The sequence below is a fragment of the Giraffa tippelskirchi genome, chromosome X (genome assembly GCF_054371585.1).
Source record: "Giraffa tippelskirchi isolate mGirTip1 chromosome X, T2T-mGirTip1v1.2.pri, whole genome shotgun sequence".
NCBI classification, from domain to species: domain Eukaryota; kingdom Metazoa; phylum Chordata; class Mammalia; order Artiodactyla; family Giraffidae; genus Giraffa; species Giraffa tippelskirchi.
The window spans coordinates 29,087,215-29,102,182 of NC_137289.1; the positions used below are offsets into that span (position 1 = coordinate 29,087,215).

At 41.3% G+C, this 14,968-nt stretch overlaps 1 protein-coding gene across 2 annotated transcripts in view; it reads right to left on the bottom strand.

Annotated features, from left to right (window-relative positions):
* Window positions 1–9,336: 9,336 nt before the first annotated feature.
* Window positions 9,337–14,968, bottom strand: part of GRIA3 (glutamate ionotropic receptor AMPA type subunit 3) — a 294,601-nt gene continuing 288,969 nt past the window's right edge. The window contains exons 14-15 of one of the 2 annotated variants that reach the window (XM_081567079.1): window positions 12,174–12,288; window positions 9,337–9,582 (exon numbers count right to left, since the gene is read on the bottom strand). In XM_081567079.1, the coding sequence (XP_081423205.1) occupies window positions 9,337–9,582; window positions 12,174–12,288 (361 nt within the window). The remainder of the gene's footprint in view (window positions 9,583–12,173; window positions 12,289–14,968) is intronic. The other variant, XM_081567080.1, reaches the window with a different exon arrangement.

Sequence of the window (14,968 nt, forward strand, 5' to 3'; positions counted from 1 at the left end):
CATCTTTCCGCTTCGCTGAGTCTGGACTCTGAGGAATAATGGCTTTGCTTCTTGCTTCTCCATTTGTTCTCCTCCTCCTCTATGTTCATCTCCCCCAAGTCACAGTCGATCCTTTCTCCTCACCCAGTACTAGGAAGGTGATTTGCAGGACCGTTTCTTCCAGAATCCTACCAAGGTTTCCTTAAATACACTTGTCCTTCCTGTTTTGAAGACTGTCCTATAGACAGAGTGTGATCAGATGTGAATGTTAACAGGGCAAGAAAACCAACGCAGAGAGCCAGAAGCAGTTTCCTCTTGTGCACAGTGTGAGTGTGACATTGGAAGATCAAAGATTTTTTTTGCAGACCTATTTGGCGACTCTGATCCTATGTATCAGCAAGACATACAGCTACCTAGGGACTAACTTGAGAAAGACTAAAAACACCTTCTCCCTTCCTCCCAGGAGGAAAACACTCAATTCCTAGGTAAACCCAAGTTGCCCTCTACCATCACCTGCCACAGCACCTGAGGTGAACTTCTCCTTTGAGGTAAGGAATTGGAGTTCCTGTTAAAATTGATATCTATTATTTTTGAAGCTTTGGGGGCAACATTTGGCACTTGAACTGATTCCATCAGCCACCAAGGGGACCGTCACTATAATCTAGTCACTGAATCTGCTCCCTAAAGAATCACTCTCTTCTGGGGGGCAGGGGCTGCTGTTGTTGTTTAGTTGCTGAATTTGTGTCCAGATGTCCTAATCAAAGAAAAGGAAAGCAGTTGAGTTAGAAAATGGTGTTTTACCAGGCAAATGGCATTTCAGAGGACAGTGAAAATGATAGTAATATGCTGAAGCCTATGGGTCAAATTGACCACATGGTGTTCATATCATCCTACACTTCATAGACTTCTGAGAGTTTTCCTTTCCTGCTCCCATCTTTCTCTCCCCGAGGCATTGTATTCCTTGTTCCCTAGCTCTCTAATCCCAGATATATTTATTTCTCTAGCATCTCAATTGCACTCTTCCTTTCTGGCTTAGTTACAAATTATCCCCTTTCTCCTACCATCACCCCCTGTTTTCTTTGGTGATCATCATCCGAAACTGATCTATATTTAAACATGTGCTCTATTTGTTGGATAAAACCATATTCCATTTTCACTATATACAATTCAAACTAGACCATTAGCCTTTTGATTCTCTCTCAGAAAGATTCTAAGATCAGTGTAGTCCTAGATTCATTATTTAATCCCCCACTCTAGATCAGTGGCCCTGGGTGGAATAAAGATTTTCCACTGGGACATTAAGTTATTATCAGTAATGAAAGCAGCAAAAAGTAGGGCCAATTCACTAAAAGGACAACAACACATATGTGTGATGACATGGGAAAGCGATTGGAGGTGTTTTTTGTTTTTTTGAGGATCATCAATCCTGAGTTTGGGCATTTCCTTGGGAGGCCAGATCTGGCAATGAGAGGATGGAGGATCGGGGTTAGAGTCAAGGCACATGTCTGAGGAGAGGGTCCCTGAAGGTGAAGGAGATGATGAGTGGGAATTAAGGTCTTAAAGTCAAACTTTTCCTCCTTCCCATATGAACTGAAGTCCTGCTTCTTGCTGCTTGTTGATGCCACCTCACTGGTGGCGATCCTGGCAGACATAATCGAGGGTCTTCATGGCCCATTCCATTTAGATTAGGGGTCTGAACCTGACTGCAGTTGTTGCAGTTGTGGTGGGGAGAGGTATAATAGTTGGTGAAGATCACCAGTAAGGTGACCAAACATCATTGGTGAGACTTCTGGTGGGAAGTCAGTTGGTGAATAATAACTTCTTGGCACCTGCATCCCAATAAAATTTGAACAAAGCCCAGAAACAGAATTCTTTCTTTACAATTTTATTTACAAAATGTATTAAAACTTTGTACAATACCTCATGGCAGTGAGGCTCCGTAATTTATTCCCACACATGCAATTTATGCTTTTACAGCCATTAGTTTGCTTGGCAATGTTTCTGTTCACTGAAGTACAGCTTTAACAACAAAAAGAAAATAATTGGAAAAAAAATCTTCAAGTGACTACCGCCAAACTCCTGTAGCTTGAAGTTAGTAGCAGAAATTTGAAGCAATCAATGTTTTTTTTTTTTTTAACATGCACGTTTTTAAAAAATAACAAACCAATTTACCTGCCTCTTCATTCCCAGTGAAGTTTCCTCTCTGAAAAACTGATTTGAGTCAACAAAACATCCACTTCTCTTTATCCAGTGCCTATGAGAAGTTTGTGTGTAGGTTGGTTGGTTGATTTTATACAACCTCATATATTGGCACAGCGTTAGCTTCCTGCGCCGGGACATCATAGCATTCAGAAGTTGAAAAAGGATCACAGTTTCGTGAAAACAAAACAAAAACACAACAGCTTTCTTGTTTTTTTGTTTGTTTGTTTTGTTTTGTTCAATATCATTGAAAATTTGAAAGGTGAGTTATTCGTTTCTGACACAGTTTTTGGAATAAAAGTTTATATTACACTTTTCTGGAAATGTTTCATTGGAAACGAGACTTGTACCTTTCTTTTCTGAAGACAAGAGCAAATGTGCAGCGAGTAAACTAAAGCATCTAAGGGTCACACTTGGGGAGATGAATTCGAGCTCCCAGTTTTTACAGCCTGGAAACTTCCCAATGCACGTCGCTGATGAGAGCAGACTACTGAACTACAGAAAGCGTACGTCGTCATATAGGAGGTAATTACTGAGCAGAGACTATTTCCTCTGACTGTTCTGATGATGCCAATGGCAGGTACGCAGTTAGTTACTTGATAGCCCGTGGAGCAGTGGTGCGATCTTCGGAGTCAGTAGAGAGACTGCTCCAAGCAAGGACCTGGGAGTGACGCTGAGGCCCTTGATTTAGCAGTAGGTTTGGGAATGCATCTTAGTCTTGGCAAACTAGGAGAGGACACATGCAGTCTGACGGAGAGCCACAGGCAGTCACAGGCAATAGCTGGTAAGACAGACCTAGCAAGAGTGAAAGTCAGATGAGAACTGTGGTCTGAACCCACTGGCCTGCCTTGCAACGCGGTCCTGTCTCCATGGTGTACACTTGAAAGGCATACTTAGCAGAGAAAGCGGAGCTAAACACAGTGTTGTTTCTGAGAAAGATATTCTAAACACATTTGGGAATGTAGGCCGCATTTCCCTCACCTCAATGCTAAATACTCAGCTATCTTGACTTAAGATCCACACAGAAGCAAGAAAAACACATCTGTGAGCTGAAATTCCGGGCTTCTTGGAAAGCCCCGGGATCCGTTTGTAGGAAAGCACCTAGAGGTATGCCTAAGAGTGCCCGTCCCTTGCTACACACAAGTCAGTTTCAGAAAGTTCTGTTCATCCCTTCACCGAATGGGAAATTGGCAGCACATTTTCACAAAACCATTTCAAAACACAGAAGTCACCGTTGAGTCCCTTTTCCAAAGTGTTTGAATTTTCTGAAGTGTTGCATTTACATTCTAAAGATATACACATTTCAGCAATGTTGAAAGGAAATAGGGTGCACAGAACATCATCACCAATAGGAAATACCAAAAACATCTTGTCAGCAGATCCTAGAAGAAATGCCAGTCTGTCCTCCCAGACAGGGAGGTCAGATTTTTTTTTTTCTTTAAATCAGGAGGAATTAATTATTTTAGCTGAGATGGGCCCGTTCGCAGAATTGGAATTTGAAATTTGTCTGTGTGTATGTGTGTTAAAGAACATGGTGTTTGTATACTGTGCAGTGGTATCAAAGAATGGCTTTTGTTGAATTGACACTTTGTAAAATAACGTTTGTTTTCGCATACTGGAATCTTGCATGTCCATTTTTTTGTTGGTTTTATTTTAATTTTTTTCAAGCAAAGCGAAAAGATTTCAATGATGGTTTGCATTGTCGTGAGTCTCAGAGTATTCCATAAGGCACTGAAGGAAAAAAAAATCAGTTTTTCCTATTGAAAGGTCATTGCACCATCAGCAATATTCGTGTCATGCCCGACACCAAGGAGAGTGGAATCTGGCTCAGGATCCTTGAAGCAGCCACGTTTTCGGTGATTCCTCTCATCACTTGCCTCCAGTGGGAAGGGATCTGAAAAGTAAAGGGGGGAATGTCAATTTGAATGGGCTTTCTATTGGCAATCTAAGTGTGCTATAGCTCAGTCTATCTTGGACCAAAACTGCAGCTGTTTTCTCAAACTGGCATCTCTGAGGCTGCACCTTGTTTGACTGCCTTTAGGCAACAGGTTTATTTCAGTTATTTCCCCAGAAGCAAGTGCTTTGCAATAGGTTAAAATTAGGTTCTTTTTTTTTTTTTTTTACTATGCATTGTACTAAGGAATACATGGGTACTGCATGAAGTCTAACTCAAAACATTCATCACTTAGGATGTGGGTATACTAGAAAGCCTTAGTGGCATTTCAATATAGGACAATAACAGTGTCAAGACAATGACACTACAGAGTGAATTCTGATCGCAGAAACTGTGACAGGGCACTGTTTGCCTAGGACAGACTGTGAGTGGTCTTCTATGGATGGCTCAATTGAAGTCCATTTGATCATGAGAAGAAAATTTGCTGCTCATTGCCAGAAAGGTGACAGCTTGTTTCTCTTGATATCTACAACCTTAGTCACTGAAGTCAGAAAATAGCACATGGACTTTGAAGAGACAGCACATTCCAGGAAGAAGGCAGAACCCTAGTGATACCCACAAAGGGGCTTGCCTCCATGGAGTCTTTGCCCTGATATTATGGGGCTGATGGAGATGCTGTTGCTGCCCTCTTTTTTGGAGGCATTAATTAGTGCAGGGGATTCATTTGCCCCCAACCCTGGAAACTTAAGGCTACATTCCTGCCTCCTCTTCAAGTTCACACCCATCTTCTCTATCCTTTCTGTCTACACTAATGGGGTCCTTCTTTTTCTCCTGAGGTAACTGAAGTTTATCCCAAAAGAATGACATGATCGCTATCTACCACTGGCCCTAGAATAAAGTTATCTGTAAGAAGAAAGTCAAAGATGCACCTGAAGGCCAAAATACCCAAAGAAGCAGAATAAGACTAACATGAAAGCGGGTAAACTACTTCCTTGGAATCCCTATGGTCTGGAATCATATCTGTCTCAGACATTTGGAGAAAGTTGATATCTATGGCATAAAGGTCAATGTCCCTTCTGACCTTCCTATTGGCCATGGGATGTTTCTTCCCAGGTGCATAACGTTGAGAAAGTCATCTAATCTCTCAGTGCCTCTGTTTCCTATTTTTAAATGGAGGTAGATGAAATATTGGGTTGGCCAAAAAGGCTGTTTGGGTTTTTCTGTACGATGTTAATGGAAAAACCTGAATGAACTTTTTGGCCAACCCAATATTATCAAAAGTCCTCTGGGGACAAAGAACATCACCACTTAACATAAGATGAGCTCTCTAAGGCAGGAGTTCTTCCCCAGCAAGAATGTCTATAGCTGCAGAAGGAAAACAGATTCCTTCAAAATGGGCAGCATGAACAAAGTTATTATTCTCTAGGAAGACTAAACAGAACTGTATTAGAGGAAAAAAGAAATCTTTTTCCTCAACCCCAGGCATTTTGAGCTCTTGAAAATGAAAAGGATTTCAAAAATATCAAAGAAACCAAAGAAGCCAGAAGTAGTTCTGAGCAGCAATGAAGAAATTGGAAAGAATTTCTTAAAATAGTGAGCAGAGTCACCCTTAGGGTGCAGAGAATCTGAAACACTTGATGGCTGTTCACCTGCCCAGGCATGCTTCAGGCCCGTCTTCCAGTGGGTGATCAGTAACCCAGACAGACAGTAGGTCGTCAAGAGATCATCTGCTCCCGAATCAGGGCTGGGTCTGAGGCATGGGTTCCCACAATGAGTCCAATAACCCCGACTCTACTCTCAGCCATAGCAAGTGAGAGATGAGTCCCTCCTCTTTCAAGGATGACTTTTTACTAACCAGATTTCACCTGGATCATATTTTTGCAGTTGATTTGCTCTTGAGTCATTCTTCCTGAAGAATTACTGGTACCATAAACTCCCAAGGCTGGCTCTGATAATCAGCAATATAAGTAAAATCTCAGGGTGCTTCTCCATCTCTGTGACCCTGAATAGACCCTGAGAGATCTAGGGCAACTCTGAGAACCGGAAATCATAATAACTAGGTAAGAAATTAGAAGTCACTGTGAGATATTCCAGAACTTTTTGGGAAATAAAAGATGAATGAATGAAGACCAACATCCCCCTGATATTACATCACCAAACTGGCTGAGGACAGCTGAGAGGTTTCTATTTCCTGCTCAGCCTGCTTTGTGTCCTTGACACATGTAACTGCGTTGGCATCGATGTCTATTCAAATGTGACTTTTGCCTCAGTTATCCTGAATCTTGCTTCACAAAATGGGTCAGCCAAGATGACTAAAGGAAAGCCACCGCACCAGAAGTTGTGGGAAGTTCATTTCTTGTGCTCTCCCCACCCCCTGGGTTGAGTGTTCTGGGCCTCCACTGGAAGACTGCAGCACTCTGCCCAAAGGTGTGCTGATCCCACTTTCTCTCTCTCACCATCCCCCCTTCCTTCCTTAAGTGATAGGCTCTGAGACAACTTTCTCTAGAACGTTACTACTCCCTGGACCAGCAGCATCAATATGACCTGTGAGCTTGTGAGCAGTGTAGAACCTCAGGCCCCACCCCAGACCTGTTGCACACTGTCAGTCGGTAAGCACTGCTCTGGGACTTAAACAAGAGACTCAGATAGAATGGCTGATAATAAAGAGGATCTGGAGGCTGTGTGACCCTAAGCCCTGTTCCAGAAAGCTTCCTTTTGTGGAAGTTAGGAATGATTGCATATACACCCTTGTGTCAAGTGCATCAGAAGGAGGGCCAGTGGAGGCTAGGTGAGGTCCCTCAAGACACTTTTGTAAAGAAGTAAGACATAGACTTAGGATCTGCTCTTCATGTGACAGGGTCCCATTGGGGTTTCAAGATTTCTGGAGACCACCAGGCCATGAGTGGACGGTGGTCACATGGTTTAGTGAAGGATACAGTTATAAGAGGACGAAGAGCTGGGGTCTAGTCCGAGAACTGCCACTACTTAGTTGTCTTGCCTTTAGCAAGTCATTTGATATGGCCGGTGCTTAGTTTCCTAAAAGGGAAAATATTGGCTTGACCAAAGAGTTTGTTCAGGTTTTATGGAAAAACTCTGAACGTTGGCCAAGCCAGTGTTTTCTGCCCCATTACCACAACTGCGGCAATAGAGTGAGAGCACTTGGAAAACTGATATGCAGATTTCAGGTGTATTCTTTTCTTTGGATGCCAGTATCTTTGAATTTGGGATAATTCACCTAGGTTGAAGTCACTTGGGTATTATCCTGCTGCTGCTGCTGCTGCTAAGTCGCTTCAGTCGTGTCCGACTCTGTGTGACCCCATAGACGGCAGCCCACCAGGCTCCCCCATCCCTGGGATGCTCCAGGCAAGAACACTGGAGTGGGTTGCCATGTCCTCCAATGCAGGAAAGTGAAAGTGAAGCCGCTCAGTCGTGTCCAACTCTTAGCGACCCCATAGACTATAGCCTACCAGGCTCCTCCGTCCATGGGATTTTCCAGGCAAGAGTACTGGAGTGGGGTGCCATTGCCTTCTCCATGGGTACTATCCTATGAGAAAGCAAATAACATGCCCCCAGTTCTAATGGGCCTATATAACCTACTCAAGAGTAAAATATTTTAAGCACATTGGAACATTAAATGCTTGCATGCAAACAATGCTAATTACAGATGAATCCATCTTTGGTCCATTCAGCAATGCAATGGGAGCACTTTGTTAGTGGGTTAGTCGTATACTGAGTATGTTGTGACAGGAGGTCTGCAGCAGGAAAGAACAACTAGCAACTTCATCAAACAAGAGAATGCCCTCTGTGGTGAGGACAAGTGATTTATTTGGAGGAAACATTTAAAACTTGGCTGAGCTGAGATCCACACCATGAAATATGTGGAGGTCAAAGCACAAATGCATTTAGAAATTGAAGCTCATAGACGTTAACTCATGAAGTCAAAAATCTCCCACCTACAATAAGAGCTATGAAGTTGCTAATTGTTCCTTTCTACTTTTGATAGGTATGTTACTGATGACAGATACACTTGAAGGTAATTAAACTTATATTCTCGTAAAAACTTCCGAGATGGAGATGTTATCCTAACTCAAGCTTGCCTTTGAACATGTCTGAGTTATTGGTGAGTTTTGGCTGTAGCTGCCAGAGTCAAGGTGGCATCAATCAGGCTCATTTAAGTATGAATTTGGGAACAGCCAACAGCAGGGGTCCTAGACTGTCCTCTGGGAGACACTTACCTGAATGAACATCAGTTCCAAGAAAGGGACAACAAAGGAACTCAAAGATTAAAGCAATTGTCTTAGGCTTACACTTAAGTGAACCACCACACCCCTATAGAAGCACTGCCGTTCTCAAGGGGGCAGCTCCCCATTTCCACTTTCATTTTAACATTAGTTCCAGAGAGCTGCTTTCTCTATAGCTGCACTGTCCAACATGGCAGTCAACAGCCACATGTTACTATTGAACACTTGATATGTGGCTAATGTGAGAGTTGAGACTCTCATGTATCCATGTGAAACGCACCCCTGATTTCTAAGACTTAGTATGAAAGAATGTAAAATGCCTCATTCATTTTTTACATTGATAACAAGTTGAAATGCTAATATTTCAGATATACTGAGTTAAAAAATATATCATTAAATTAATTTTGCTTGTGTTACTTAAAAAACGTTTTTTACTTAACAAAATTTATTTTTTAGAATAGCTTTAGGTTCACAGTAAAATTAAGTGGAAAGTATAGAGAGTTTCCATAGTCTCTGTTTCCACATGTTGTCTTCCATTATCAACATTAAAGTGGTACATTTGTCACAATTAATGAACTTATATTGACACATCATTATGCCCCAGGGTCCATAGTTTACATTAAGGGTTAACTCTCGATGTTGTACATTCTATAGGTTTTGACAAATGCAAAATGCCATATGTCTACTATTACTTGTGTTACTTTTGAAATTAGCTACCAGAGCACTTAAATTACACATCTGGTTCACAAATGTGGCTTGCAAATATTCCCATTGAACAGTGCTGCTCTAGAGAACTTTTTTTTTCCTCTTAGGTCGCAGACCACAATTTAATTACAAGTATGCTATTAGAAAAGCTCTGCTGTCTGACAAGAAAGCACAACTGTTGTTTTCAAAGAATTACATGGTTGCAAAGAATAGACAATTCTTGAAACAATAAACCAGACCAAAAAACAAAGAGAAAAATAAAAGAGATTAACGTACAGTAACGTAAGCTGATTAGTGTACTAGACCTTAACCGTACCCCTAGATCTTAACACTCTCTGTTCCATACACGTTGTAGCCTTCTCTGTATGTAGCGTAATTTTGAGTGTTGGTGGCAGGAGCAGGCTTAAAGTTTTGGGTGTTCTTTGTGAGTTTCATGCGTTTGGACTCTGCCCGCGATTTGTAACAGAATTCTATCAAAGCCACCATCATAGCCAGCCCCAGCCCTCCGACAAGTATATAGAAAACGCCGGCCACGTTGCTCAGGCTCAGAGCGCTGGTCTTGTCCTAAGAGAAATGAACAAGGCGATTAGTTCTTGGGGAAAACAAAGACAGTGGAACATTATAATACATTGCAACAGTATACGAGAGTTCTAAGTCGTAAAATAACTAGACATTGATGTAAATGTTATGACTCAACTGGGGCAACTGGTGGATGTTTCACAATGGCCAGTAAGACAGTAGACTGTGCTTCTGTTGACAGTTGTGATCCTCACCTAAATATTCTTTTATTTTGACTCCTTAAATCCTGTAGTACCTCAAGATGGTGTCAACAACTAAATAAAACAACATTCGGCCATGGTAGCAGAAGTGTAAACACAAGCACAATTTAGTCCTCTGCCAGCTTGGATAAACACCATTTGCCAGAGTTGAGCAGTGACATAATCTCTATTAACGTAACACTCTTTTCATTTGGGAACTTGAAGCACTCTTTCCCCTCTCTGCCCCGCAACACCCCTTTCTCCCTTGTTCTCCCTGTGTCAACAACTAGTTTTTAAGATAGCAGGTGAGTATGTTAGCGGTTCCTGATATTCATATCAGGGGGAGTTACTTCACAAGGGTTTGTTTAAAAAGGATTAGCTCTCTCCTTTCACCCAGTGATTGAGAAAGAAATTGCTCCCTGTGGGGGCTGGTTGCTAAGGTCTCATCCTCAGGGGAGCAAATCTTTGTGCTGTGGAGACAAGGGCACAGCACAATGAATTCACTCTGTTCCCGCTTCCTGGGAGTTTAAGGAAACCCTCAGGAGGACCCACTGGGTCCTGAATTGGCTCCATACAAATCAGAAAACTTTTCCAGGAGGCTGATGATTGAAAAAAAAAATACAGCTCATTTTTAGCTTTTACTCCAGGGAATGTAGAGAATAATTAGGAAAAACAAAAAAACAAAAAAACAAACCCTACACATATCTGCTCTCTATTTAAAATGGAAGCGGGGGGCGGAAATCAAGGAAGCCGGTCAGTGACTTTCAGGTCAAACTGCAAATCTGACTAAGCTATCTGCCTGTATGAAAAAGCAGAAACTGAACTGCTGAACAATGGAAAGAAAAAAGTTGGTGCCTTGAGCCCTACCTTGAGGTAGGACACAGCAAGGGCCAGGAGCCTTTCTTTGACAAAAATAAAATAAAATAGCATTTTGTAGTCTTTTTAGAGGGAATGTAACCATTTTGCTGCTGAATACAGTAGAATGGAATACCCACATGGTTAAGCCAGTGAATTGAGTATCTTATTTAAATGATAGCACAGTGAGCAGATGATGGCTATGGCTGACACTCAACACTCTGTAGCTCAGCTGGTCCTGGTGTCATTTAAAGAATTAAATATAAAGACCGTTTGGCCATGTTCTGATTCTATTTTCATAAGAGCCAGTCCTGTACTTGTTTACTTCAACAAAAAGGCCAATTGGAATTGAATTGCATTGTTGGGAAGGGGGGTATGGACATGCCTCATCTCTACAACAACCTTGCAAAGAGTCACTCTTCTAGGATGAATGACAGCTAGACAAGTGATAAGAATCTCTGTCACTTATGAAATGATGGATCACCTCCTTAAAGAGGCTGGTGAAACTATCTGCAAGGATGTTCCACAGTCCATTAGGAAATGGATCAATTTCTGGTAACTTGTCCTCTCCCATTAGATTTGTATATGTATGTGATTTTTGATGGGGGAAAAGTGTCCTTTGCATGACCCATGTAAGCTGTAGCAACGAAGTTTCAAGTTCCATGAATTTAAGTTTCATAAAATTCCCTGTTGTGGGATGTAGAAAACCAGTAGCAAAATGGTTCACTGCACAAGGAAAATGAGTGGCATTTCATGAAATGAATTAACTGATACCACAATATTAGTTCGAAAAAAGGAAAGGCAAAAATTGAAACTCAAAAAGAATTTTCTTAGGGGGGCAGGAAGGAGGCGGGGAAGAGTGTTTCATGCTTATCAATGTGATGTTACCCTGAGAATGTATACCCTTAAGGAGCATGCGACTGAATTTTAGAAGTATTACATACAGAGATTCAAATAACACCTTTGGAAGAGAGAAGTGTGACAGACTTAATGAAATTCGAGATCCAAATAGATGCTGAACTCAATATGACAGCAGCTGAGAGGAGGCTAATCATTGTGCTTACAGAAGCCAGTCTTTGTTATTTAATTCTTTGACTGTTTTCAGGTGGGCTCAACATAATATAGTCATAACCAAAGGCATTAGCAACTACAAAGTCTCTGAAACTGTAAGAGGTTAAGAAAAAGTACTGTCACAACTGGATCATTTTTTTTGGTTGTTGTTCTGTTTTTCTCTTTGAACTTTCGAAATATGAAATACAGTAAAACCCCCTTATAACACAGCTCATGATTGTACTTCTTTGGGAATGTGGTGGGCCAGATTGAGTTCCCTGATCACAATAGCTTGTCGGGAGTCCATGAGTGATGTCACATGGCAGGCCTCTAAGGCTGGTGTTTGTCTTAAACCTTCAGCGCTGGTGTTATAAAGGGGTCCCACTGTGTCAGGGAGTGTGTGTTGGGAAGGAAAGCCGTTTTAGGGTAGAAAATAAACAGTGGTTCAAAATGTGATTGCTAATCAGTACAAAAAGACCTTCAGCGACTGACCTTACTCCCGGAGTCCTTGGCTCCACACTCCCCCTTATCGTACCACCATTTGTTTTTCAGCTTGTCTAAGATGCCTTGTTCACTGAGTTTCAATACTGCAAGGTTTACAGGCGTTCTTCACGTGGGAAATAACATAAATAACATTATATTATGTTATTTTATGTTATTCAAGCTTCAAACTACTTTAAAACTATAGAAAGCGATAAAGCAGGGGGCCCTGGCCACAGAGTAATTTTAGACACTGCAGGCAACCTGAGCATCACCTTATAAAAATTAACGCTACAGCAACGCTATATTTACCAGGGCCTGCCCATATCGCTTTGAGTAATCGGCACACACTGTTAAATAATGAGGATAGAAAAAAGGCACTTCTCAGATAGGTGCTGTGGGGTGAGGAGGGTTTCCCCTCAGTGACAATCGTCGGCGGCAGCTGGCAGTAGCTTTGTGGTGGAGATGTGTTAGGTTTGATCTAACTGGGTGTCTTGTTGTACTTCCAGACAGAAAGCAAGTTTTACGGTGGAGTGGGGAAGGGAACGGGGCTGGAAGGGGAGGCGTTTCTGCACGTGGAGACAAAAGGATGAATTCCAGCAGAATAGAAGATAGATTCTATGTGAATAGCACGCCTTCTGATTAATTGTTCTTTATTACACAAATCTGCTGTCCAGCTGGAAAGGATCTTCCAACAAACTGTACTACATACATGTCTCCCCAGACTGAATTCTTACACCATACTGGTCTTAATATTAACATATAATGTGGACCTCTAGGTTCTGGATAAGAGCACTTTCAACAGTGCGAGATCCGGTCTAGGGATTGTTTTTGAGTTACTGATCAGCTGTCTCTCTGGTATGGTTGTATGTCTATGGCCAACTCAGGTCACCAGAAGGTGAACTAGATTGTTTTAAAATGGATTATTAATATGGCATGACCTGAAATGGCAAACTCACTCTGCCTCTATGGCAGTGCTGTAGAGGAAGTTTAGATAAGCTGTTTAGTCAAATGAGACTTCAGAGCCACTGCGCAAATGCAGGAAACCCTACTGGTCCTAGGGTAATGATTTTTTCTCTTGGAAATTTCTTCAGCTGTAAAATGGGAATAATAACTTCTACAGTTTTCTTTCTAGACCTAGTGAATCCTAAAGGATCTCTAATAACTTTAGATTTAAAATGCATTATAGAGAGGGGGTGGCATATTTGTATTATGAGGTGATGAACTACTGTGTTCAGACTCATGTGAACAATATTGCCAGTACCTGTTTTTCTGAATGCTACCTATTTTCAAGGAGGAAAACAGGTATATTTGTATAGCTATGAACATTCCATAGATTTCTGAGTTTATTTTGGGTAACTTGGACCCACCAACATATCCCAATCATTGACAAGACTTCTGTTGTCACAGAGATCTGTCCTCTATCAGACCATCCCCAAAGCCTGTTTCCTTTCTTTTCCTCTTTGCTGTTAAGAGCAGAAGGACCATCTCGAGATATTCTGAGAAACAGATCATCATGTAAAAATAATAGGCAATTTCAGAGTACTTAGGATTTGTAAAACTATAAACCTTTAGTGTCAGGGAGGTGACACTTTCTTGGTTAGTACTAAACTTGGCAGCCAGAATATCTGTATTTTGTATCTCACCAGGAAATTGAGGTCCTTTTATACTTGAAACAAGTTCCTTCAGTCAATGCTCAGAAGCTTAGGCTTCTCAAGTGCTAGCCAGAGTTGCTTGGAATGCAAGAAACAAAAGTTATTTAAATAAAAATGCCAGCCTCTTTAGGATATTATTGGCTGTGAAAGTCATCTTCGATTTTTTTTTTTTTTTAAGGACAGACAGGTCATCTATGGCCATGAGATTAGTGTTGGAATTGCCTTCTCCCCTAGTCTCCACTGTCTAGCCTCTTCCTCTCTCCTTTCCCCTATAATCTTTTCCTCTATCACCACCACCTCTCCCTCAGTGCTATGCCTTAAACTACACACTGGCACCGAGGCTCAGGATTATGACAGTTGGTTCAGATTGCAGGGGAGATGTTTTTCAGTGACAGACAGGTCACTGATTCCTTCAGGACCACAGGAAAAAGTATAAAGCATTTTTTCTTCCTTTCCTTGCTTCCTCTTTTCTTACTGCAAAGGGCCCAGTGTTTTCATGCTGCTCTCTGACTAAGCCCTTACCGGACCCTGACCTCCCTCAAGCTACTGTATTCTTCAAATGACTTCAATTTCTTTAGTTACGGCTGCTCTTACTAGATCTCAGGAACAGAGCAGTCTGATTAAAGGCATTCACACTAAGGTCCAAATAGAGATCTCTCCCTAGAGATCCTGAGTTAAAAAAAAAAATTATCAACACTTAAGTAAGCTAGGGTTGATAGAAGTGGGGCATGTTAGTTTAGAGCAGTGGTTCTCAAACTGGTCCAGGGACCCCAGGAGGATCCCTGAAATCTTTTCATCAGAGGGTCTGTGAGGTCAAAATTATTTTGGTATTAATACTAAGGTGTTCTTTGCCTTTCTCACTCTTCTTCTCTCATGATGTACAGTGGAATTTCCTGGAGGTAACATGACATGTGATATCACAACACATTGAATGAAGAAGTAGATATGAGAATCCTATTCTCTTTTATTAAGCCAGATATTAAAGATATTTGCAAAAATAGGACAATGCCACTCCTCACTGATTTTTTTAAAAAATTGAGTGATTTTTCATAAAAGCATGTTATTTATGTGAATATACATTGGGTTTATTATTTTTAAATGAGTTATTAATACATTATTTAAAAGTCATTCCATTTTAATTTCTGATATGGT